Source organism: Pseudopipra pipra, chromosome 18, assembly GCF_036250125.1.
Source record: "Pseudopipra pipra isolate bDixPip1 chromosome 18, bDixPip1.hap1, whole genome shotgun sequence".
Lineage (NCBI taxonomy): Eukaryota > Metazoa > Chordata > Aves > Passeriformes > Pipridae > Pseudopipra > Pseudopipra pipra.
Window position 1 is genome coordinate 333533 of NC_087566.1, and position 26212 is coordinate 359744.

At 54.1% G+C, this 26212-nt stretch overlaps 2 protein-coding genes across 8 annotated transcripts in view; one reads left to right on the forward strand and one right to left on the reverse strand.

The window, feature by feature from the left end:
- The window catches only part of AIFM3 (apoptosis inducing factor mitochondria associated 3), a 50361-nt gene extending 39869 nt beyond the window's left edge, over positions 1-10492 (forward strand). For 2 of the 4 annotated variants that reach the window (XM_064674526.1, XM_064674527.1), the window contains exons 15-21: positions 827-903; positions 1724-1841; positions 2771-2869; positions 3426-3501; positions 7410-7514; positions 8702-8722; positions 9253-10492. In XM_064674526.1, coding sequence (XP_064530596.1) covers positions 827-903; positions 1724-1841; positions 2771-2869; positions 3426-3501; positions 7410-7514; positions 8702-8722; positions 9253-9292 — 536 coding nt within the window. In that variant the 3' untranslated portion in view covers positions 9293-10492. Of the gene's footprint in view, positions 1-826; positions 1003-1723; positions 1842-2770; positions 2870-3425; positions 3502-7409; positions 7515-8701; positions 8723-9252 lie in introns of all 4 variants that reach the window. The other 2 variants (XM_064674525.1, XM_064674528.1) reach the window with 2 other exon arrangements.
- On the reverse strand, positions 149-26211 carry LOC135423881 (P2X purinoceptor 6-like). 4 transcript variants are annotated; one of them, XM_064674535.1, is made up of 12 exons: positions 26087-26211; positions 25812-25956; positions 25537-25608; positions 23350-23425; positions 22833-22926; positions 22466-22546; positions 21600-21741; positions 21311-21420; positions 19951-20044; positions 17390-17455; positions 16582-16659; positions 149-5594 (listed from the first exon to the last, which is right to left on the reverse strand). In XM_064674535.1, the coding sequence occupies exons 1-12, from the start codon at positions 26209-26211 to the stop codon at positions 5523-5525; spliced, it is 1155 nt and encodes a 384-aa protein (XP_064530605.1). In that variant the 3' UTR covers positions 149-5522. The 4 variants fall into 4 exon arrangements, with proteins under 4 accessions (XP_064530605.1, XP_064530604.1, XP_064530606.1 ...); XM_064674534.1 differs by lacking the exon at positions 149-5594 and adding an exon at positions 15451-15853; XM_064674533.1 differs by lacking the exon at positions 149-5594 and adding an exon at positions 15860-16488.
- Between the last annotated feature and the right edge of the window lies 1 nt (position 26212).

Sequence of the window (26212 nt, forward strand, 5' to 3'; positions counted from 1 at the left end):
GGTGCTGGCAGTGATAGGCCAGCCCTGCTTGGCTGCCACACATGAATCTGAGTAACTAAAAAATGCCTTTCTAGAGCCTCCATCCCAAAATATATTTGGGAAATAGTAATGCATTTGGTTTTTCCAGAAAAAAAAACATTCAAAGCAATTTCATCACCTCAAGTTGTTTTTTATTAAAGCTTCCCCAAACTCAATTTTTTTAAATTTTTTTTTTTAAATTGCTGCTGCCAGCAACAAAAATTGTACCCTTTATTATAAAATAAAAGAATACCCCATTATTATAAAATCAAAGAAAATACCCCATAGAAGAGGGTATTTTTCTCCTTTACATTTAGGGGGAAAAAAAATCCCTTTCCTGCCATCTCAGTAATTTTTAAAAATGCTGTGGAGTGGAAGAATCACAGAATTAGTTTCATTCTTATTTGTGAAGGCTGGAGAGAAAAAAAGATTAAAAAAGGAAAAGGAAGGGTGAAGCAAAGGTACAGACTGGGGGGAGGCCAAGGAGCCCTGGCTGGAAACTCAAAGGTTCCCTTTTAAATATAATTTTTTTTCAAAATAAAAGAGAATTACATTGAAAATTACCTCCAAGCACTAGAAAAGGGTGATGGGCAGATTACAATCATGGCTTAGGGAAGGATAGGGATCCTGGGAGGCAGAGGCTGATGCAGTGGGGTCTCCATAGGGTGCCTGGCCCTGCTCTCAGGGCAGCCATTGCCTTTCCCTGGGCAGACTGACTGTCCTGGCACGAGGGGATCTGCTGGTCTCGGGGTCAGCCCCCCAGGGCTGTGGGACACTCAGATGCTGCAGCCTTTGCCTTCTCCCACAGGTGCAGTTCCAGCAACGGGCTTCCTCAAGCAGAGTGGCATCAATATCGATTCCAAGGGCTTCATTGTGGTCAACAAGGTGAGCCCAGGGGCAGCCCCTGTGGGAGGGAGAGCAGGAGGAACTGGGTCACCTCTCCTCACAGAAGAGCTTCCCGGGGACTCCAAACTGCTGCCACAGGTGCTTTTCATGGCTTTTTATCTGTCAAGATTGGCAGAATTGGAATTTTCGAATTCTGGGGGTTGGCCTGTGCAGGGCCAGGAGTTGGACTCGATGATCTTTGGGGGTCCCTTCCATCTCAGGATATTCTATGAGATGCTGAGATTCTGGGAGTATCATCAGGAGCACCTGGGACCACCCTTGCAAGTGTGGGATTTGCAAACCCCAGCCCTGAATGCTCTGGCTTGGATCTGGTTCTGAGCTGCCCTGGAATGGTGTGAATATTCTGGGGGGAAAGAAATTGAGAAAGATCCATGATTCCAGGTATCCACTGCAGCGGAGCGGTGCTCGTGCTGATGGGTGGTGTGTGCCATGAGCAAGGAGCATTGTCAGGGAGCTGGGGCTCTGTGCCACCCACCCTGTGCTTATTGCTCATCCATGTGATAAGCTGGGCTCTATCTGCAAACACTGACAGATGCCAGACTTCTAAGAGGGGCTCCAGGACGCCAGTCCATGTCTCTTTTTACTGGATAACCCACTGGAAAAGGGATACTGTAGGGTATCCCTGCCCATGTGTTCTCCTTTGAAAGTGAAGAAGGCTGAATGAAATCCCATGTGGGGGTCTCACAGCCAAGCAGAGGTTGTCTGTGTGTTCCTGGGGACATGGCAGGTCTGGAGCAGTTCTCTGTTTCTGTTTGTGTGTGGTGCAAACCCCACTAATGCACACCTCTGTTCCCTGCAGATGATGCAGACCAACATCCCCGGGGTCTTTGCTGCTGGAGACGCTGTCACGTTTCCGTTGGCCTTGAGGAATAACAAGAAGGTGAACGTCCCCCACTGGCAGATGGCCCACATGCATGGTAGGTACTTAGCAGAAAAGAGACTTTTGCAGATTCCTAGGAAATTTCCAAACCCTCTAAGGAGAGAATGAGATAACTGTCAACAGGGAGACTGGGTGATTGTATTGAACATTTTGAAGCATGTATATTTTATCCTGCCCAATATGCCTCATCTGTCAGCATTTGTGCCAAACTTTGCCTAACAGTGCCTCGTCACAAGCGCAGAGGTGCCGAGGGATATGCCCTCTGCTTCCTGGCATCTGCATTTCTGCAGGAGCCTGCTCGCCTCCTTGCCTGGGGGCGCTCAGTAGCTCGAATCCTAAAGTCAACCCGGGCTCAGATTTCCAGCTGGGCTGCCCACACTGCCAGGCTGACCCAGGAGCATGTTGCAGAGCTTGAATCTTTGTCCCCTTCACGTCAGCCTAAAATCCCTGGTGTGATCAGCTGCCCTCAAGGCCACAGTCCTGTGAGGAGGTTTCCCTCTGGGTGGGTGCCCTGGGTGAGAGGTTTTGGAACCACAGCTCCCAAGTCAACCTTTGGACACAGCCCCCTGGTCCAGACATGCCTCTGCAGCAGGGACCATATCCCAACAGTCACCGTGCCTCCAGGGGTTTGTCCATCCCATCCCTGTCTGGGTGGGAGCTCAGCATGCTCTCAGCCCTGTCACTGTTCCAGAAGCTAGGGGAAAAGAGTCTCATGGGCATATCGCTCATGCCAGTGGAGGTGACGAGTAGGAGCTGCACCATGGGAAGGAGTCCATGCCCATCCTCGGACGATGTCGTATGCTTTCTGCTTGGTCTTTGTTGCTGTGTGGGGTGTTTTCAGCAGCAGTTCTTGGTTTCCCTGTGCTCTGTGACTGGGGATGTTGATGCTGTGCTGTGACTTGAAGGCAGACCATGATGCTTGCCCTGGTGTGGGAATTCCTCAATCCTGCTACTGCTGTCTTCCAGGCCGTATCGCTGCACTCAACATGCTGGCCCATGGCACAGAGATCAACACTGTCCCATATTTGTGGACTGCTATGTTTGGGAAGAGCATCCGGTATGCGGGTAAGGGGCTCCTGAGGCTGCTGTGGCATTTGTGCTGGTGGAGGTGTCCTGGCATAGAGGAGCCACAGCCACGTCCCTTGCTGTGGACCCTCCACACCGACTTGTGCCGCAGGTCTGCTTCCCTGCCTGGCTTCTTAGGGGTTTGGTGTCTTCTCTGAAACCTGTCTGCCATGAAGTGCACTTCTCTAAACGTGATGGAGGGTTGATTCAGATTAGATAATGGGAAGAAATTCTTCCCTGTGAGGGTGGTGAGACCCTGGCACAGGTTGCCCCATCCCTGGAAGTGTTCCAGGCCAGGTTGGATGGGGCTTGGAGCAACCTGGTCTAGTGGAAGGTGTTCCTGCCCATGGCAGGGGGTGGAACAAGATGGTCTTTAAGGCCCCTTCCAACCCAGACCATCCTGTGATTCTGTTATTTTTGGTACCCACATCTTCCTGTGCTGGTCTCTTGGTCACCACAGGACGTTCTTCGTGTAGCCCTGGAGTGAAACACCCTGTCTTAGAGCGGGATACAGAGGAATTGTTGCTGAATCCACTTCTTCTTCTCTGCTTTGCAGGCCATGCGGAAGGATTCGATGATGTTGTCATTCAGGGAGATTTAGATGAACTGAAGTTCGTGGCATTTTATACCAAGTAGGTGTTTCTCTTTTCCATCTTTCTACACAGGCATTCATCTGAGATTGCTCTGCTAGACTGGAAAATAGTTTTACCAGAGCTTCTGTCAGTTGGTTTTGTTCATCTCTGGACACTGAGCTTGTGGGACACTAATAAAAGGCCCTGGAGAAATGATGTGCTGATAGTAGAACAAGTTAAACTGGTCTTTGGACCTGGCATCTCTGCCAGATGTAAGCCCTTTGTCTGTTCACATAATCTGGGGAGCAGATGATGGCTTTTAGTGGCAGTGCCTATCAAAGATTTCCTTCCCATCTCATCACCATGTTAATGGTTTGTGACCAGGGCTGGACTGGGCGCTCAGGCATCACCAATTCTGATTCTGGTTTGACAGACCGAGCTCAAAAACCTTTTCTGTCTATAACAAGCTGTGAACATTTGCAACAGCTCAGGAACTTTGTTACACTTGTAGTGAAGCCCACCTCTCCCCTTGGCTGGGACCCTACCTGGGAATGCATTCCTGAGATGTGTTGATAGCTGGGATGTGTTGTCTCATCTGTTCTGGAGCCGTGTTGGGTGTTTAGACTGGGTGCACCATGAATTTATCCCCAAAATATTTGCTGCTGTTTATTCTTCTCTTGCCTTTGTCCCATCCAAATCTGAAAACAGTGGCCATAGAACCTCCTCACGACCGGAGCCAAAGGGGTTTTTCCAAGTGCTTTCTGATATTAAGGATGGGGGGAGGGAAATCAGGGAAGCAAAGGGCTGCCCAGCTCAGCCATCAGACTACTCGGCAGCAGCACCCAGGCAGGGATCAAGAGGGAGCCCGGGACAGGAGCCACCTGTGGCTCTGCAGAGATCATCTCACTGCCCCTCTGTTCCCTCCCCAATGGCTCTCATGCCTTCCCTCCCTGAGGGTGCCACATTGCTCCAGAATGGAGCCTGGCAGTTGGATGTGTCCCTCGGGCTTGGAGAGGCACAGGGCTCAGTGTATCACTCCATGGGTCCCCGATTCTCACCCTCCTCCTCCTGGTGCCTGAACATGTCAGGTAAACACCTGCTGCAGGGGATGAGGCTCTAGCTGGCACCCGGGGCCCTTGGCACCTTGGACACAGCTCAGAGTGTGCTGGCACCTTGGCCAAAATTGCATAAAGGAGCGTGTTTGTGCCAAGGCACCACCTGTGCTGGGGAGAGCTGCTGTGCGGACGTTCCCCTCCTGCAGCCTTTCCATACCAGAGCATTTAGCTCTTTATCCCCACCCTAATTAGAAAGGAAAGGTCAGGTTGCTTTAGTTCGACATCTGAGGGGCCTGTTCAAAGGGAACGCCTTGAGCAAGGTCCGGAATCCCTGCTCTGTGCCCCATGCTCTGTGTGCTGCGGTGGCTGCAGGGGGCAGGGACTGCCTAGGTCTGCCCAGGCACACAGGGCAGCTGGACCCAGTGGTCAGCAGTGGGGGTCTGCCACTGAACACTGTGTTGTTCTGCTACCCAGGAGGGGCTCCCAGAGATGTCTTTTGGGTACCAGGATGGCATTCTGCGCTGAGAGCCGGAGGTACTGAGGAGCACCGTCTGGTGGGGGTCAGCCAATGTGTCCCCTGCAGCTTTGCTCTGCTGTCATCACAAATGTCCCTGTTTGTGCTTCTGTGAGGGGCCACTGGAGCATTTTTTCCTCTTTCTTATTTGGTGGTGGTTCTTCTGGTTGGTGCTAATGCTTTTTGACTGAGAACAGTCTCAAACCTACTATTTCCTTCTGCTTTCTTCTGCTGTGCCCACCCTGTGGTTTGGACTCTTCTCCTGGTCCTCCTTGGCTGTTGCAGGAACTACTGGTGGTTCCCACTCCTGCAGCCTATCCTCAGCATTTGCTTTCACAATAAGGCTCTTTTTGCCCCGGAGTTTGAAGAAGAAAGCTGTCCATCTCTCACTGGTCAGAGCTGTGTAGAGGTCAGTGAAAGTCCCTGTACAGGACAGTGCTCTGCAGATGTCCCCATGGGACACTGCCTTCACTGCAGCACTTCAGCCAGAATAGACTGATGTCATCCCACCCCTAAGACCTTGGAGACCAGGGAATTGTTGTGGCTGTCTTCTTCATGGTTCCCCACTTCTGTTGTGTTGAACCCTGCAAAAGAAGGAAGACAATGTAGACACATCCACTGTGCTCCCTTTTCCCTCAGCTTTCACACCAAGATTGCTCCAAATCCCAGGTTCAGGAAGGGAAGTCTTGTTGCCTCTGAAGGCCTTTTGAAAAAGAGGGATTCCTACAGACTCCCCATCTGTCTGACAAAGTGTTCAAAAGCCACCGCTGATATGGAATGCTCCAGCTCACCAGGATCCCACGGGTTATTTTGTAAATGGAGCAGCTGCCCCATGTCTTGCTGACAGAAATGTTTGGGCTGTGTCCACCTTCCTGGCTGGTCATGTTGGGCACTGTCTGGGCTTGAGGCTGAGCTGGTGGGCAACTGGTGGAGTGTGTCCTCCTTTCAGTTCCCTTACACACCTTAGTTATTCATTGCCTTGGAACAGCACATCTTCCCCTGGTTTTGATGGATAGGTCTCTCCAACCACTTTGTGTTTCCTAGGTGGGAGCTGGCTATGCTCAGGAAACTTGCTCTCCTTTATTTGCAGTGAACTTATTTAGGAATAGTGGATAGAGCCTTTCCCAAATCTTCGTTCAAGAAGCCTAGCCATGATGATTTAGAAATAGGAGCCTTGTGAAAACAGTCTGTGATGGAACTGCCCCATGGTTTTGTGGACAGCTGCGAGAGATGGCTTTTACTCCCATGGCTGCACAGGGATGAATTGTCCTCTGAAACATGGCTTTTGCTCTCCTCTTCTTAGGAACTAGGCACACATCCCCCCACCCTGGCTGTCCTTTGCTCTGTTAATCACAGAGCTCTTTGGCAGCAGATTGAAGAGCTGATATTGGTTTGATAGGTGCTTCTATGCTTCAGTTTACTCAACAGTATCTCCAGAGTTTAATATCTCACAACACACCTTCCCTGATCTCACGTTTTTTGTCCATTCAGTTATCTCTTCATAAATTGTCTCATGGGCCAGTCTTTGAAGGTTTATGCTTGGGTTGACCTCGGCAAACCTCAAAGTAGAAGAACCTTTCTCATTTGCCTGTGACCTTTAGCCAAAGCTCTTCCAGCATTTTTACATTCTCTTCCTTCCACTTCATTGGTTTCCCACTCAATCTTTGGGGTTGTGTTGCAAGCCTGGTGGGGAACAGCCAGTTGGCCTGGACATCTCTATACATGAGGACTTCATCACTGGGGCTATGGGACCCTGGTGTTGGACACCTCTGTCCAGCAGCAAATCACAGCCAGGGGTGCAGGGCAGGGCCGAGCACCCAAAGGCAGCTCTTTCCTGCTGCTCCCTCTGTATATCCTTGCATCTCCCTTCCTGTCCTGTGGAACGGCTCAGAGGTGGGCACTCTGCCCTCTTGGAGGTGGGAATCAGGAAGAGGATGTGGAGCATCCCAACCAAGTGTCCCACAGGGAAATCCTGATCACCTGCCTCTCACTCCCTTGGCAGAAGGCAGCAGCACAGGGATCGCAGCAATCACTAGGCATCCTTGCTGGTGTCCAGGTTTTTATCACCATCAGATTCAACTTTGGTGGTGTTTTCCCACAGATGCCAGGGTGCCAGAGCTGCCTCTGTCCCCCAGGCACCCTCACGATGCTCACTATGCCAGCACATGAGCATTGGTGGGATCACTGGGGCCAGCCTGCCGTGTCAGCTCTGAGCCCTGTCCTGACCTTTGTCCCATGCCACTAGCACAGTCCCTGTGGTGCTCATGCCTTGGGATCAGGCCTGGCTCTGGAGTGGGTGTTTCTCTTTGCTTCCCGCTTCTCTCCAGCATGCTGGATTTTGGGTGATGGAGCCATGGCCATCCAGGGTGCCCTAACTACTCTGCTCTGCCCGGCCCTAGGAGCGATGAGGTGGTGGCTGTGGCCAGCATGAACTACGACCCGATCGTCTCCAAGGTGGCTGAGGTCCTGGCTGCTGGCAGGACCATCCGGAAGCGCGATGTGGAGTAAGTAGACATGTAGCAGAAACTGGCAGTGCCAGGGCAGCAGCAAATCACAGCCAGGGGTGCAGGGCAGGGCCGAGCACCCAAAGGCAGCTCTTTCCTGCTGCTCCCTCTGTATATCCTTGCATCTCCCTTCCTGTTCTGCTTACTCCGTCCCCCTCAGTGCTGCCTCCCATCTTCCTCCAGCTTCCTCTGGCATCCTGCACATGTGGGGTTTGTCTTAAACACCAGGACCCAAATCCTTGCACGGATTGCATGGGAGGGGGATACTCACTGCCTTTGGGCACCGGCACATCACCAAGGAAGCACTGCCTGATAATGGGGTGCCCCTGGGCAACCAGTCAGTCAAGGGCATCTACAGAGAGGGGCTGAATGTGAAGCCTGTGCGCAACCCTCTATGCACAACCCAGCCCAGAGAGCTGGTGGTACCAGGATGCTGGCCTGTGGTGTCTCGGCCTCCATTTCCTTGGAGTGGAGCTCATAGGCAGGGGGCATTTTTCTCATTCACTTTGTTTTTAAGACCTTGCAGAGGAAAGAGTATAGCCCTTTGTGCTGAGGGTGGGTGCTGGAAGGCAAATGCCAGGGAGGTGGTAACAGCTGGGAAGAAGACTTTAGAGTAGGAACCAAAGCTGCTGAGGGAATGTGGGTTCCTGTTTCAGGGATGTTTCCACATGTGGAATAAAAGCAGATCTTTTCAAAAGCTCAGGGAGAGGAGCACTCCTGGCCCCCAGGCAGGTCTGAACCAGCTCAGACTCCCTGGGCACCTCTGGGATGGGGAGAATGTCACACGTCCACCTAGTGGAGATAGGGTTCAGAAAATCACAGGATGGTTTGGATTGGAAAGAACCTTAAAGGCCATCCCATCCCACCCCCTGCCTTGGGCAGGGACACCTTTCACTAGACCAGGTTGCTCCAAGCCCTGTCCAGCCTGGCCTTGAACACTTCCAGGGATGGGGTAGCCACAGCTTCTCTGGGTAACCTATGCCAAGGCCTCACCACCCTCACAGGGAAGGATTTCTTGTGCTGTAATCCCCAGTACGTCAGGAAATGGTTGCTGGCTGGGAAGGAGGTGGTATCTCATGGGCATCCCAGTGGGGAGTGGAAGCAGGCTTGGGGGCCTGGAGGAAACCAGACCACCTAAACCTGAATGTCTTTTCTCTCTCTGTCTCCTACTGCTTTCACAACTTCAGGCTGTTTGTCCATCATGGCAAGTACGTTCGATTTGGGGTCCTGGGTGTGCTGGGTGTGGGGGGCTGGCAGGAGGGCCAGCCAGCCACCTGATTGGGCCATATCCCTAATTCCCACGTGGGACACTGATTACGTTGTGGGCATCCATGTTTTGCATCCCCCTCACAGGGGGGCGATGCTGCTGTGCTGGGTGGTAGGGCTGGAGGTGCCAGGAGCCACATCAGGCATAGATCTGCTGGGACTGGGCAGCTGCCTGTTGGTTGGGACCATGCTTTGCTGGGGGTTTGGTGGCTTTTCATGAATTTTCAGCTGAATGCCAGGAGGGCTGGGTTTAAATAAATAAAAAAAAAGTTTTAGCTCTGTTTTACATGGAATTGAGGATCTGCACGGACTTTTTGGACAGTTTAATGACATGTGAATGAGGGCTGAGGAAGGGCACAGCGCAGCAGGGTGGGGGGATGGACACCAATGACCAATGTCTGGACTAGCACCAAGACAGCATCGAGAGCTGCACATGCTGAGTAACACCCCATCTGGTTTTTCCCTCTTTTAGAACTGGAGACATGTCCTGGCTAACAGGGAAAGGCTCCTAATACTGCTGGTGGCCGTGCCGTCCTGATGCTGCACTTGCTGTGGGGAGACAGGACAGCAGCTCCACAACCCGGTGGGAAACCCATGGCTCAGCCATTTCCCTTTGAGACCTGGATGAACCCATGCCTGACACTGTGCACTGACCTTCCCAGGAGGACCTCCTATGGCACCTCTGCCCCGGTGCTTGCTGGGCTAGGGCTCTGTTATTGCAATTCCCGTGGGACTAGAAAAGCAGCCCTCAGAGACTGTGGGGTTTGGCTGTGGCAATGGGCATTGGTGCCATGTGGCTCCAGATGCTGCCATTGGGCTGAGGATCTCCAGGCAGATCTGCCCCATGCACGTCCCTCACCTCTGTAACCAGCATGAGTGCCTTTGGGTGCTCCTGTGCTTTCATGCATGATGCTCCTTCCCAAATTCTCTTCGCTCCCAGCACAGTTCTGATGTGCATCCCCACAGAGCCTGACATCTGCTCCCTCCTTGCTTGGTTGCAGGGTTTGCCACGGCTCTGCCTGTGCTCACCCACTCTAGGGGGCATCTGGGTGGGCAGGAGGTGGGGTCACACCGGGGGGTCTCTGTTCAGCCTGTGATTGTGTGGTCCAGGCTGGTCCTGCCCAGTCTCCCCCAGCAGAGGTGGGTCCCTGCCCATGCTGAGGGCTCTGGAGCTCATTGGTCCCATCCCAGCACCTGCAGCTCTTGGTCCATCCCCAGGGTGTGGAGCAGGAGTCCCTGGAGAGCTGGGAAAGCAGCTCAGCTGCAGCCTTGGACTTGGTGGCCACCCTTCCAGTCAGCCTTGGGATGTCTCTCCTTGATGACATCATGGGATTGGTGCTGCTGCTGCTGAGGCGTTACTTGAGGAAAAGTAGCCGGAGGAGCTGTCCATCGTCTGTCACTTGTCTGTCCTGTCGTCTAGTGACAAGGCTGCATTTCTCAGCCCACCATGCAAGTGCTCTGCTGTCCTGTTTCTTGCCCTTGCTGAAGAAGAGCTGTGTCTCCAGCTCAGGAGTGGACCTGGCCAGCCACAGCCCTGTGTCTGTCAACCCAACAGAGTGGGAGGGTGAGGATCTCCTCAGAGAGCTTCCAGTGCTTTGTCCTGGGGGCGACTCCTTCCCCAGCAGTCAGTGTTTTACCCTGAGTCCAAAACAAGAGAATTTATATTTTTAATTTGATTAGCCCCCTATGAATTAAAGCAATACTATTCTTGGGATCTGGGTAATTTCTGATTCCTTCCAAGACCCTGGGTCAACTCTGCAGGTTCACCAGGGGATTCAAGTACCTCTTCTCTGGAGGCTTCCCACCTGTGTCCATCTCACCTGTTATTTATTTCCAGTCTTTCAGATCTTGGCTGGATAGAAATGTCACCAGTGTCTGTCACATCTCTGATTTGTCTCTCTGGTTTCACTGCAAGGCTTTTCCCAGGCGGAATGACCAGGGGGGAGGTAGGCAGGATGTGCAGGCTCCAGCACGCAGCAATGAACAGGGACCACTGTGTGTCTGCTGGATCCACAAAAGATGGACATTTCCACTCTGCAGTGGTGGGGGATGGTGTTGAACCTGGGAGCACTTGTCCAGTGCCTCGGCAAATGCTTCCCGGTGGTGAGCCTGTCCTGGAGCTGGGCAAGGCTGGGTTGTCTTCTCTGCCACCTCTCCAGGCACATCTTGCAACCTCTCATACCAGGACAGAAAGTTTCCATCTCTTCTTACAGAACTGCCCATTCCCATGAGGAATGAGAATCCAGCTGGGGCACAGGCAGCTTGTTAGTGACCCCCAGCTGCATTGCCCCATCACAGTTACTTTCACCAGACTGCCGAGGTATCTTCTTGGTTGCTCACCCTGCTTGCCTGTGCAGATGTGAGCTCTCCAGCAGCTCCTGCTCCTTAGATACTGGGCTGTGCCTGTTACCCTGCCCATGTCTTGCCCTATGTGCTGGCAGGACCCCTGGGTAGACATATATTGGGCACAGCACGCCTGGGGCTTTGCCTCTACTCCACTCAGGTGAGAGCCCACCTGGAGTATTGCATCCAGCTCTGGGGTCCTCAGCAGAGTACGGACATGGATCTGCTGGAGCAAGTCTAGAGGAGGCCATAGAGATGCTCTGAGGGCTGGAGCCCCTCTGCTCTGGAGCCAGGCTGGGAGAGCTGGGGGTATTTCACCTGGAGAAGAGAAGGCTCCAGGGAGACCTTAGAGTCCCTTCCAGTGCCTAAAGGGGCTCCAAGAAAGCTGGAGAGGGACTATGAACAACAGCCTGGAGTGACAGGATAAGGGGGAATGGCTTCCCACTGCCAGAGGGCAGGGTTAGATGGGATATTGGGAAGGAATTCTTCCCTGTGAGGGTGGGGAGGCCCTGGCCCAGGTTGGCCAGAGAAGCTGTGGCTGCCCCATCCCTGGAAGTGTCCAAGGCCGGGTTGGATGGGGCTTGGAGCAACCTGGTCTAGTGGAAGGTGTCCCTGCCCACAGCAGGGGGTGGAACAAGATGGTCTTAAAGGTCCCTTCCAACCCAAACAAGTCTGTGATTCTATGATCTGATGACTTCAGTCAGTCAGGCATTGGTCTACTACACTTTCAGCCCCGGATGGTTTGTTTTTGGCAGCATATGGCAGGGAGCTCTGCAATTTCATTTTGGCTTTATCAAGCAGAAGAATCCTCTCTTTCTTTGGTTTCTTGTGTCCCTTGCCAGTGCCTGGTCCTCAAAGACCACATTTGCAGCATTCACTCCCACTATTTGAGGCAGCTTCTCTGATATGCCTTATGGGGTGGGTTGGAGGCTGAAGATCGTGAAATGAGACCACATCTGTTGGGTAGGACTAACAGAGCGTGTCCAGAGAAGGGCAACCGAGCTGTGCAACCGAGCAGACTTGTCTGGAGTACAAGTCTGATGAGGAGTGGCTGAGAGAGCTGGGGGTGCTCAGCCCAGAGAAAAGGAGGCTCAAAGGTGACCTTCTTGCTGTCTCCAGCTCCATGAAAGGAGAGTAGAGCCAGATGGTGGTCAGGCTCTGCTCCCCAATAACAACTGGCCAGGTGAGAGGAAATGGCCTCAGGTTGCACCAGGGGATGTTTAGGTTGGATATTAGGGAAAATTTCTTTATGGAAAGGGTTGTCCAGCCCTTTCACAGGCTGCCCAGGGCAGTGGTGGAGCCTCCATCCCTGGAAGTGTTAAAAAAATGTGTAGATGTTGGACTTGGGGACATGGTTTAGTGGGATACCTGGCAGTTCAGGGTTAATTGGTTGCACTTATTGGTCTTAGAGGACTTTTCCGACCTTAATGATTCTGTTATTTTAAATTTGAAGTCCCTGCAGTGCCATCTCCTTTCCCTGCCATTCACCTCTGGCTCAACCAACCCCTCACACACCATCCCCCCCTGTCTGAGCCTGGATGGAGTCTTGGGACACTGAGCAGCGTGGAGGTCTACAAGGGCAGCCTGTTAGCAGGGGAGATCACGGGGATGGGTAAATACTCCATGAGCCTGGAGGCCTCGAAGAAGCATTACAGGTGAAGAGCATCATTCTTTTGTGTGGCATCCTCCTCTGTCAGGGCGCTTTGAGCAGTAATTACGCTGATATAGCCTGGCTGGGAGAGGGTGCAGTTGATTAGTTTACCACTGTGTCCCTGTCATGGTGATGGTTACAACCTGCTGCTCACCCTCTAAAGGTACTGTGGAGGGGAGATGCTTTTGACTTGCGACTCCTTTGCAACTCCACCCTGTGATTGCCATGTAGGCTTGATGTTCCAAGGTGGCAGTTCTTCCCCACATCCCCCTCCCAGCTCAGTAGCCCTGTTCCCAGCGAGCCAATGGCCAGGTGGCCCCACGTATTAGCCTGACCTGTCATCCCACTGATTCCCTCCTAGCTAATCCTGGCTGAGCCGGGCTGGGGCGAGCAGGGCTCAGCTGTCAGCCATGGCTGCGCACACCCCGCTGCCCCCCAACCTGCGCCGGGGCTTGGTGGCGTTCAGCGGCTCCCTCTTCATCACCAATAAGACACAGGATAGCGGCACTGCCCACATCTACCAGCCAGGTATGGGCAGTGGGGCTCTGCGGAGGGGGATTTGGGGAGGGAGTTATCACCACGAGCGTGCTCAGCACATCACCAAAGCACCTGGGTGCCTCAGAGCCAGGAGCACCCAAAGGGTCTCTGTACCTCCCCCACCAAGGAGGGGAGCAAAAATAAGAACATTTGCTGCAAAGAGCTGTTTGTGGTACCCAAGGGCTATTGCTCCACTCCATGAGCTGCAAGTGGGGGTCCCTCTGAATAGGGGGACACCAGAGTTGCTGAGCAGCCTGCCCACCCCTGCCCATCCTGCCTAGCCCACGAGGTGCTGGCCAGCCTGCCCCTCCAGGTGATGCTCTACTTCAACGTCTACTACTTCCCTGTCTGGTGCCTGGCTGAGGGAATGATGCTGCAGCTGAAGGTACTGTCCCATGGGGCACATGGGGAGGGGGGAGTTGCTCCTGCCCAGCCTCCCTTGTCATAGGAGAGAAACAGTGAACAGGGGACAGGGGAGCCTCTTCAGAATTAATGGGTCTCCAAAATGGCCGGACCCCCATGAGACGATATGGCTCATCTCTGGCTGCCAGAAATGGAAATCATGAACTTTCCAGGCAGGAAAGGTTAAACTGGGAGAGAAAAGTGGGCAGAGCTGAGCACCAGCCTGGTGGAAGCTGGCAGAGAATGGAGCACTGGGTATGGGGAGGAGGGCCCAGGCACTGGGCATGGGGTGCAGGGGACAGGGCAAATGGGATGAGAGAAGGGCACAGGTATCTGGGAATGGAGCGCAGGGAATGGTGCACAGGGAATGGGAAACTGGGCATGGACAGCTGGACTGGGGTGCAGGGGCTGGAGCTGACTGGGACAAGGCTGTGCCCCCATTTACAGTACCACCTCCTGCCTTGGCACTACCAGTTCCTGCTGGTCACAGCCTTCCTCATTCTCTCGCTGGCTGAGGGCTCCCGACTCTACCTGGGCTACCTGGGCAATCTCCAGGAGAAGGTAAACACCACCTGCCCTGGCACACAAACCCCTTATACTCAGTGAGGGTCAGCCCAGCTGGGGGAGCTTGATGGCCCCTCACTTGGAACCCAAGTGCCCATCACTGCCCCTTCCTCCTGGGGTTCTGCCTGGAGTTGTCCCAGGAGGGAATGATGGGTGCAGGCAGGACCTGAAGGCAGGAGACAAAGGAGATCCACTCGCCCTCCTGCTGTATCCTTCCTGTGGGTGCAACCCTCCAGCACTGGGTTTGACAGCATCTCACCACATCCGACCACAGCTCTGCGTGGCAAGGACGTCCCCGATACCTGGGTGCCAAGGCTGGCAGTGATGCAGGGAGCTCCTGGGTCACAGAGGGTCCCCCCACCCCACCGCTGCCTCCTTATCCCATCTCAGCAGGTTCTGCTCCTGCAGGTGCCTGAGCTGGCTGGGTTCCTGCTACTCTCCTTCCTGATCCAGCTGCCCCTCCTGCTCTTCCTGCTGACAGACAGCCAGGTCATTCACTTGCCACTGGAGATGCCCATGCACAGCCTGTTCCTGGCCTTCCTCCTCGCCGAGATTGTGGCTGCCTTCCTGGCGCTGAAGACCATGACCAAGCAGCTGGCGGCACAGTTCTACCTGCAGCATTTCCAAGAGGGCAGGAGGGGCCGGCCAGGGGGCACAGGGGGGCAGGCAGCTGAGGTGGGGTGATGCTGCAGGACCCCTCCAAACCATGCAGTCAGTCCCGGTAGGGAACATTAAATGGTGCTTGAACCCACAGATACTGTGTTTTTGAGCCTTGTGGAGTTCAGAGAGCAGTCCCTGGGCACGGACCCGGACAAACCCTGCCCTGCACCAGGCTGATACAGCCCGAGGCAGGTGGGAATGAGGGATCAGCCCCTCTGAAACACTCCGGCTTGCCCCAGGGCTGTGCCTGTCCTTGCTGAGCATCAGCCCTGGCAGGAGGCAGGAACTGGGGGTGCAGAAGCCACTGCACCCCCCAGGAAGTACCAGCTCAGGGCTGGAGCCTTAAACTGGGCTCTTAAATCCTCTCTGAGCTTCCCAGGGATCTCCTGAGGATCTGGGCAGCTCACATGAAGCCATCCCAGCTGGAAGCATGCAGGGTGCTGCGAGGTGCAAGAGCAGCATCCCAAAACTTGACAGCCACTCGCAGGGCTTGAGACAGAGCAGAGCCACCTCCCACTTTTGGAACAGCTTTATTCCATTGCATCTCTGGTTTTCATGGGAAATCAAAGCCCACAGCCATCAGAATGTGGAGAAACATAAAGTGCTTTAAGCCTCTTTTGCCCAGCACAGCTCTACTCCGGCACCAGTTATCAGTGCTGGGAGTGGCAGCTGGGATGGCTTTGTGTTCCAAGAGCCAAGAACTGCTGCTGCTGCCGCTGCTAATGTTTCTCCAGGAAAAGCAGACCTTAACCCCAGCAGTGCACACCTGGGCCAGGACTGGCCCACCTCCACCTGGGCCGCAGCCATGCCCCCATCATGTCTACCTGGAGGTGGCTCTGGAGGGAAGGGTGCTTGTGGTGGAGCATTCCCGATGTCCATAAGCTGAGGCCTCGGGCTTACCTTTAGGGGGTTTTGCCTGAAAAATTAACAGGGGTAACAGTACAACAGGCACGGGGATGGCCCAGGTGGACCTGCACTGCTCTCCTTGGTCGCATGAGAACAGATTCACTCTCTAAGACTCCCACTCCGCTCCTGATTTGAGATCTGGCATGAGGAACATTCTCCACCAGCAGGATGGTGCAGCCCTGGGGCAGTTCACCAGGAGCTGGTGGATCTCAGTCCTCAGAAGCTCCAAAGACTTGGCCAGACAAAGCTGGAGATGAACTGAGGCAGGGCTGGCAGCTCTCCTGCTCTGTGGGGGCCTCCCTGTGACTCACTGATTCACCAAGGAAGTGAATTCCCACAGCAGGAATCATGTGAGGCATGAAAATCTGTCACTGAACTGCAGCACAGGATGTGCTTTGAAGAGCTGCCCTCTCTCTGCATGGAGTCCAGCCAGATTCCCTTTGGAAGAAGAATAAGTGTGGAGCTGGGTCACATTTCCAGGTAAGGTCCCCATGGGGACCCCTTGTTGTCCAACAGGAACTGAGGTTGTGATGCAGCTTTCCCTGAGTCCTGGTACCAGCTGCATCCCTCTCCCAGTTCAGACCAGCCATCAAGCCCAAAAGCTGGAGACAGCTGCTCCACCAGGATCTTCCCAGATCTTGTGAACTGAGTTTTAACCAAGGGGCAGAAAATCATAAAATTATTCACTCCAAAAACCTTCACTCCAACCTTCTCTCTCCCATGTGGTCCCACCCTTACCTCCTCGAACTTCTCCTTCCAATACAGATCAGCCTTTGCATCCAGGTAGAGCAGAACTAGGTCACAGACCACTGTAGCCTGGAGACAGACAGATGTTGAAGACTGTACGCGGGGAAACTTCCCGCTGGAATGTCTAGCCCTCCACCCTGGCTCCCACTGAGCCCCGCAGCTGGCTGTGGGCCAGTGCTGAGGGCAGCGAGCCGGCCCTGCCTCCGGCCAGGTCACCTGCCAACTCCAATGGCTCCTCTCTGACCCAACAGGCTCCCATGAGCTGCACAGGAGGTCAGACAGGATCACCTGGGCTGCAATGGATGGACACAGGGAGTGCTCTTCCAGTGCCCTCACAGCTGTGTATGGACTGGGATGAGCATGTTAGGGACGAAAGAGGGGGCAGGTGGGGGACCTCAGGCTCCCTTCCAGTTACCTGCTGGAAGGGATGAGCCATATAAGGGCGGTATGAGGAGCTGCCCCATCTGGTGACAGGACACCAGGTCACTTTAGAGTCAGGGGAGAAGCAGAGAGAGGAGCTGCTCTCCCCTGCCAGCAGCATCCCAGCGATGCTCCTTCCCAGGGCCCACACAAACACCCGGCCTCCACGAGACATGACACTGACAGTGCTCAGGATCCCAGTGCTGTCATTACTGCTAATGGTCACAGGGAAACGGGAGCTGACACCCTGCCAGACCATCTCCTGCTCACGCTGACTGGCACCCAGGAAGCCTTGTGCCCAGGCAGGCAGGGAAACAACTGATGAGCGGCAAATCCCAAGCCATGGATTGAAGGAAAAGAGCGTATCTGGAGTACTCACAGCACCAAAGAAGGCAATGCTTGTGCCGAAGCTCACGGCAGTAGGAATGATGCTGAACTTCCCAGCCTAGTGAGAAATAGTGGAGAGGGAAGACAGTGGGTAGAGAGTGATGAGAGGGGTGTGGACTGTGGGGCGGTGTGCTTAAAGTTGAGTCTTTATATGATAAAGAAATGGAGTCTGCTCCCTGATCAGATGGTAATCAAAGAGGCTTTAATTCAAACTCAGTGCCCTTTTTATCCCTTAAAACCATGTGACCTTGTGACCAATGGGGTTGTCTATTTTGGTGCATGTCCCCTGGGCTTCCCTGCCCTTGGTGCATCCCCTGCACTCCTGGACATGCCTCCTGCAAAGTTGGGGTGTGCAGGAGGGATCCAGGAACATTTCTCCATGCCCAACTCTAGGAATTGCTGTTGCACTGACTCCAAGCCCCTTTGGCTGTCAAGGAAGGAACTGACAGCTGGTGACCTGGTGGCAGCAGAAGTTACTGTGACGCACCTGCTCCCCCAGGCATGGCAGGAGCCTCCCTCTTGCTGCAGCTGCCACCCATGGAACCATATTCCAGCAAACATGGCCCTGATGCGGTGTGTCCCTCTCTGCTCAAATGAGTCTGGTGGTCTGTGGGGGGAGAGATTTTGGGGTTACAGTCTCTCTCCCAGCTTTCTCTCCTGCTGCTGGACCTGCCCTCACTACCCAGAAGTGGTGCATCCTGTCCTATGATGTGTGCTTGTCCTAGTTAGGACAGCTGAGACCAGTTCATCATGGTATGGGTGTAACCCAAAACTGTGTATTCTATAGCCTTCCATGCCATTTCCTAGAAATTGTTAGCAGTAGAGGCCTGCGAGATAGGAAGATGTTCCTGTCCTCATACCCTTTTATGGAATTCCCCGCTCTGAGGGAAGGACTGAGCATCCTCATACCCTTTTATGGAATTCCCCACTCTGAGGGGAGGACTGGGCATTCCTGCCTGAACTGGAGAATATATAAACTTGGAGTTTTGGAACCTTTTCACCACTCGTGGGATCCAGAGGAAGACTGCAGCTCACCGCTCTCAACCAGACTGAGACCACCACCCTTGGCTGGACTGCAATCACCACTTTGACCAGACTGCAACAGCTCTCCCACCAGCAGGTTTTCCCCTCACTTTTCCTTTGGACTCAGGGGGCCCAAAGAACACCACTCTGTTCATTGCCCCAAGGTGCTGGGTTATATATTTGGGTTTTGTGGATTAAAACCAATTGTTTGTCTGTATAATTGTACTTATTGTATTATTTTATTAAATTGTTATTCTGACTTATAATCTCTCTTTTGAGTTGAGTTCATTTCCCCTGCTGGTTCACCTTTAAACCAGCACAGTGCTTCACCTTCTTCAGGTGCAAAGGGTGCTGCTGAGCATGACAGTCCAGCTGTGGACATCTCTCAGGGTGCCAAGAGCTCTCAGTACAGACTCCTTCTTGCACAGCTGAGCACTGCGTGTCTGTGATGCTGCACAGAGTAGTGTCAGCGATCACAGAATCATGGAATGGTTTGGGTTGGAAGGGGCCTTAAAGATCATCTCATTCCACCCCTCTACCATGGACACAGACACCTTTCACTAGACCAGGTTGCTCCAAGCTCTGTCCAGCCTGGCCTTGGACACTTCCAGGGATGGGGCAGCCACAGCTTCTCTGGCCAACCTGGGCCAGGGCCTCCCCACCCTCACAGGGAAGAATTCCTTCCCAATATCCCATCTAACCCTGCCCTCTGGCAGTGGGAAGCCATTCCTCCTGATCCTGTCACTCCAGGCTGTTGTCCAAACTCCCTCTCTAGCTCTCTTGGAGCCCCTTTAGGCACTGGAAGGGACTCTAAGGTCTCCCTGGAGCCTTCTCTTCTCTAGGTGAACACCCCCAGCTCTCCCAGCCTGGCTCCAGAGCAGAGGGGCTCCAGCCCCAGAACATCTCTGTGGCCTCCTCTGGACTTGCTCCAGCAGCTCCACGTTCTGTTATGTTAGGGACCACAGAGCTGGAAGCAGCTCTGCAGGTGGAGTCTCACCTGAGCAGGGCAGAGGGGCAGAATCCTCCTCTTATCTACTGCCCATGCTGTGGGAGGAGCCCAGGACACTGGAGGTTTCAGGGCTCTCAGCTCACATGGCTGGGCCATGTCTAGCCATGATCATGCCCACACCTTTTGTCCCTGAGGGTACAATTAATCAAAAGGGGATTAATTGTCCAGGTTCAGAAGAGTTCAGGTTGTCCTTTGGCAGGGTGCTTCCCCCTCAAGACCCTCAGAGATGCCCATAAACCCAGACCAGCTCACCTTGCCTACACAACATTTCACAGCCCCTGTGTCAGACCCTCAGGGAGGGAAGCCTCCCTGCTCAGGGAATAACCAAGAGGTTTTTCTTTAAATGAAAGAGATAATTTTCTCCCACTCTACTTGGAAAACTCTGGGAAGAGGTGAAGAGCTCACCAGGATGGGAAGAAGCAACAGCAGCAGGAAGCCCCAGGGGTGGTTGCAGGAGAGCAGTGGGGAGTGGTGCGAGGAGTCAGCCCTGGGGGCTGCCGGGGCTGCGCAGGACACGGTACCTGGCCGTGCACGGAGATGTCAAAGCGGAGGCCGTAAAGCTTCAGCAGGTTCCGGTAGAGCTGCCGCTGGGAGCCCCAGTAGTAAGAGGCAGTTCTGTGGGAGACATTGGACACACCTCAGAAAGCAGTGAGGGAAGTGGGCTGCCAGTGCCAAAGAGTTGCTGGGGCTACCGTGTACCTGTGCACACCTGGTGTCCTCCAGGTTGGGACCTGGGTGATACACGTGTTGCCACGACTCACTGGCTGGCATCAGCAGTGGGGCATCTGCATCCCCTCAGCAACCAGTCTGGGAAAACACAGCTCCCAGTGCACCCAGTTCAGGTGTGGACAGCCAGAGAACCCTGCCTCAGGGAAGTAATGGCATGCATAGCTCCAAACACAGTAGATCTGCCATAGCATCCTGGTACTAACAGGCCCTACCCTGATTTACCATTTCCTATCGTCTTGGAATCACAGAACCATTCAGGTTGAAAAGCCCTCTAAGATCATCAAGTCCAACCCTTAACCCAGCACCACCATGTTCTCCACTAACCCACATCCCCAAGTGCCACAACTACACAGCCTTTAAATCCCTCCAGGGATGGCGAATCCACCACCACCCTGGGCAGCCTCTGCCGGGCTGGACAGCCCTTTTTGTGAAGAAATTTTCCCAAATACCCAATCTAAACCTCCTTTAGTACAACTTGAGGCTGTTTCCTCTCGTCCTGTCTATTGTTACTTGGGAGCAGAGCCCAACCCTCACCTGGCTCCACCCTCCCATCAGAGAGTTGTAGAGAGTGAGAATGTCCCCCCGGAGCCTCCTTTTCTCCAGGCTGAGCCCCTTCAGCACCCTCAGCCGCTCCTCATCAGACTTGTGCTCCAGACCTTTCCACAGCTCTCCTGCCCACCTCTGGACATGCTCCAGCCCCTCAATGTCTTTCTTGACAGGAGGAGAGTCACTGCCCTGGTCCTGCTGCCACACCATTGCTGGTACAGTCCAGGTGTCCTTGGCCTTACCAACCTGGGCTCACGTTCACCTCCAGGTCCTTTTCCGCCTGCAGCTTTCCAGCCACTCTGCCCCCAGCCTGTAGCATTCCATGGCGCTTTTGTTGCCCAAATGCAGAACCCGGTACTTGGCCTTGTTGAACCTCACACCACTGGCCTCACCCCATGGATCCAGCTTGTCCAGATCTCTCTGCAGAGCCTCCTGCCCTCCAGCAGACCAACACTCCCACCCAGACTGGTGAACCAAGTGAAGGTGAGTTTGCAAATGACACCTGCAAACTGTGCCCCATCAGAGCACCCATCAGAACTGAGATCTCAAATGACTGCAGTGTGCTCATCCCACAGCCCCATGTGGCCACTGTCCCAGCATCCTCACCTGAAATTGTACCTTGTGTCCTGCAGGCTGAAGAAATACTGTGGCTGGCACTGGGCAGCAGGGTGGTCCAGGTCGCAGTCCCACTTGATGAGAACTCCAATGCTCCCCCCCTGCAAAACACATTTTACTCCAGGAGAAGCATGGGATCAGAAACTGAGTTCTTTACTGTTCAGACATTCCTAGATCATACATTCCCTTAGCATTTCAGGGTCAGTCCTGTCCTCTGCCTCTTGCTCACATCCTTGGGGAATTTTGAGTCATCTTCCATACTTCTATAAAAACCAAGTACCAGCAGTGCGAGGTCTCCGAAGTGCTCTCCAGCTGCCTCCACCATGTTACGTACACGGAACACAGGACAGGAGGGATTGAAGACTGGATCATATGTGCAGCTCTTGAAATAGCTGGGGTCACTGGTTTGTAAAGTGTTGCACCTGAGACAGCAGGGGTGGGGGGACAGAGTGTGGGAGGTCATAGAGCCTGTCTGTGGGACTGAAAAGGGGACCCTCCCGCTGGAGTGGGCCCCCCAGTGCTCTCAGTGGGGGGAAAGTCATTGCCTTGCCTAAAGCCTCAGATGGAGAGAGGGTGGAGTAAAACCATCCCAGAGGAATCACAGAGAGTATTCATCTTTCATAGCATCTGCCATAGCCTTCCCCTGTACCTCCCTGTGTTTCTTCTTTCTCCCCCAGCACCCAGCTCCCACCCAGCTCGACTCAGTGCTCCAGGGGTGACAGCAGGGACAGTTCAGCTGCCCCACACTGCATCTTCTGCCAGGGTAAGGCAGCACAGTCAGCATGCCTGGGGCTGCGAGGCCAGTGCAGCCCTTTACCTGGCTTCTGTGAAACCACTTTGCAAGGACTAAGGCAAAAATATTAGTCTCACTCCCTGGATGGCCTAGTCCAGCTTTCTGCAGTGCTCTACATGGGCACAGTGCTCTACATGACCAGTCCCTCTCTCTGAGTTGTCCCCATCCCACTGCTTTTACAGCTGCACACATAGGGTGTTCACCTGAACATCCATCCTGCCTGTAACTGCCCAGCACCACCTGTCCTGGGTGGCACATGGCTTCACATAGCCTCAGGTGCTCAGCCCCATGACAGGTAGGCTCAGTGCTGAGGCTGGACCAGGCTCAGGCTGGCTGGGAAGCACCGTACTTACTTGGAGAAGTTAAATTTGGTGAAGTGGACAGTATTTTTTATAAAGAGAGTGAAATTCTCTGCCTCAGCCAGAAGAGGTTTCCTGGAAAACAACCACCAATGAACTCAAGTCTTGCACAGTGGTCAAGGCACAGCCCCATTCCCCAAGCTCCACAGTCTCATCCGCAATCCCAAAATTTTGGCCACAATGGACAGCAGCAAGAAACGCTCTTGCGTAAAGTTCTCTGACCTTAACTGACTGGGAGACTGATGTCAAAGGTCTCCCTGAACACAGCTGCCCTTGGGCGAGTCTCAGGGTCAGGCTCCTGGTTAGACAGAGGGAAGAAATCAAAGCTCCCAATACCTGCTATCCCCTTATCTGTGATTACCTGGGCAGGGTACTGTTCTCCACAGGACACCAGCCATAGATCTCACAGGTGGAATGGGTGGCATTGAACATCACACATTTCCCAGTTTTTATCCCTAAAAATGAGAGAATGTAAGATAGGCTGAGAGAGTTGGGGTTCATCAGCCTGGAGAAGAGAAGGCTCCAGGGAGACCTTAGAGCCTCTTCCAGTGCCTAAATGGGCTCCAAGAAAGCTGGAGAGGGACTTGGGACAACAGTCTGGAATGACAGGACAAGGGGGAATGGCTTCCCACTGCCATAGGGCAGGGTTAGATGGGATAGTCTCCCCTGTGAGGGTGGTGAGGCCCTGGCACAGGCTGGCCAGAGCAGTTGTGGCTGCCCCATCTCTGGAAGTGTTCAAGGCCAGGTTGGATGGAGCTTGGAGCAACCTGGGCTAGTGTCCCTGCCATGGCAGGAGAGTGGGACTGGATGAGCTTTAAGTTCTCTTTCAACCCAAACCATTCTAGGATTTTATGTTTATTAAGCAAAACTCCCAGTACCATTGCCATGAACCACAGGGTTTCCCATGGGACAATCTGCATCTTCTGTGCACATCGCGTCAAGGACAGAGGGGCTCTGGGAGGGACAAGAGACAAGTGCTGTCATTGTGCTGTGCAGCCACCTGAGGCCATGCTGTCACTCACCCCCATTGCTGTGCCTCTACTCCTGTTTCTCCAAGCACTTCCCAAACAGTTAAAGACCATTCACCATGTCCAGACCCTGGACAGCCTCCAACCAATGAGGAGAGAGGCATGCCTGAGGGACAATCCTTCCCGCCTGTCTCCATGCCATTGGGAGCACATGTCTCCTGCTCCTCAGAGGCAGAGGAATTCTCCAGAGCTAACTCAGACCTTTCAGCTGGAACTGGGAACCAGCATGAGGGCCTCAATGACTGAGCCCATTAAGCACCTTGTAAAGCACCACAACAAATGACCTGGGGAAGAGCTTAGTAGACCTAAATCCAGCATAACACAAGTTTTACAAGAGACAGGGAAAGCTTCACCCTCACTTTGGACCTACCTGGTTCCCAGGAGCAGTAAAAACCTCTTATTCAAACACAGAGAGATGATGGCAGGTGGGGGAATACCACTAACACCTTCTCCAGCTACCCCAGGCCATGGCAGGAGTCACTAGCCCATTAGAAACCCACCTCCCCAAGACCCAGGGGGCACAGAGGCTCAAATGCAGGCAGGGAACCCCCAGTTATGGAGTCAGAAGAAGTGGGGATCTGTCCAGGCCTTCCCAGGGCTGCCACAGGACAGCCTCAGCCTCTTGTTTAGGGGTGAAACCCACTAACGTGAGCTAAGAGGAGCAGCACCTTTGGGCTGGGTGGGGGCTCACTGCCTAGGGGTATAGAGTCATTATGGGATGCAGGAGAACATTTGGGTATTGCACAGGTGTTTTAGGGGATGGGTTGTTTAGGGAAGGAAGAGAAGGCATGGAAAGGAGGGAACTAGGTGGTCTGAAAAGGAACAAACATTGGAAAATAGAGGGATAAAAGGATGCAAGGAGTAACTGCGTGTACAGCTGCTAAAACAGCTCGGCTTGTGTTTGGTGCTGCTTCTGGCCCCAGACACACTGATCTGCCAGCACTGAATACTTTGGTCATCAAGAACAGTCAGAGAATATTCAGACTGCTCTAACTCCCCACAAAGCCAAAAGCTGTCACTGCTAAATCTTCAAAGCTTTTCAAATATGAATGTCACCTACAGCCTCAAAGCCAGAACCTGAGGAGATCAGCATGGGGTGCAGGCTGGGACAGGCACCCACACACACTCCAGCACTGGAACGGGACGAAATCCTCTGCTCTCTGTGCCCTTGGCTTGCACACTGCAAAACTAGCACCGAGAGATGCCTGTGGCTGCCTGTGAGAGCCCTAAAATGCCCTACAGCACTTGTCTTCCTCCCTGTCAGGACTTCAGGGGTTGTCAGCATTTTAAAGATGGATCATTAGTGCCATTTTCCCTGACCCAAAACCAGGGTTGCTCCTCCTCTTCCACAGCATCTGGCCACAGCAGGAGCTGAAGGGACCATTAGGACAATCAGTGCTTGGCTCAGGCACAAGGTGCCAGGAGCAGCTCAGCTTAAAGGACATTTGCTCCCATCTACCAAGCCAGGTCCAGCCTGGGAGAGCTCATCGGAGGGAGCTGGCCTGACCCCAGTCTTAAAGGGAAGACTTCTCTCAGAGAACATATACCACTAAGTGTTGGCTGGCTGGGAAACCACCTAGACCTTGTGTTTTGTTCCTCCTAAAAACAGGATGCTAAGATGGACATTAGTCCTGCAGCAAGGAGTTATCAAGGAAACATGACACAGGTATCCATGGACTGTGTGTCAAAGCATCCCCTTGTTCGAGGGCAGCAGAAAGCCTGGAATGGTCATACAGTGCCACCACTCAAGGAGCCCAGAGCTGGTGAGGCCCCAAGTGTCCTTCGTCCTGGTCACCACAAGCAGTTCTGGCCAGAGAGCATGGATATACACCTTGGCTCATGCAGGCATGACAGAGCAAGTGCAGATGAGCATGGAAGAGCTATGGAGCAGTGCGAATGAGGGGAATCAGGTTTGTTGGGAATATAAATCCATTTTCCCCTTTTATCTGGTCTTCCTCTGGGTTCCACCGAGGAGCGGGACAGATGGCTCCATCCACCACCCCCTGGGGGCTGGGCTGGGGCAGCCCTCGCACTCACCTCGGGACAGGTGCCCTGGGCCTGCTGGACTGTGGCAATGAAATTGGTCACCAGAAAAAGCACATTTTCTCCCTGGGAAGCAAGAAGGTACCATCAGTGAGGAGGGTGACACCAGGGTGGGTCCAGGGGATACCCTGTGACACTGTTACCGGGAGGAACAGGCAGTAATGGCCACGTTTGGGCTTTGGGAGGCCAATGGTACCGGCGGCGTTCCCTTGCCAAGGGGATTGACCTCCTATGTGCCCCCCCTGCCCCCGCCCGGGGCCCGGCCGTACCTGCGGGGGCCAGGTGAGATCCGCCGCGTCCCAGAGCCGCCGGCCCGCGGCCCCGGCGGGAGCCGCCCCCTTCACCTTGGTGACCACGGCGACACGCGGGGCCGCGTCGCGCTCCTGGTACCCCTTCCGCAGCAGCAGCACCCACCTGCCGGGGGGGGAGGGGGGGGGCGGACGCTGAGGGACCCCCGGCCGCCCCCCGAGGGCAGGGGCGGGGAGGTCCCTACCCCAGCAGGAACCCCCGGCCGCCCCCCGAGGGCAGGGGCAGGCATCTCTACCCCAGCAGGTAGCCCAGCGCGCTCAGCTGCAGCAGCCGGTGCAGGAGCCCCACCCGCCGGTTCCGCGTCAGCGAGAACTTGGCCGTCTTGTAGTCGAGCAGGAGCCCGCAGGGCGAGCCCGGCATG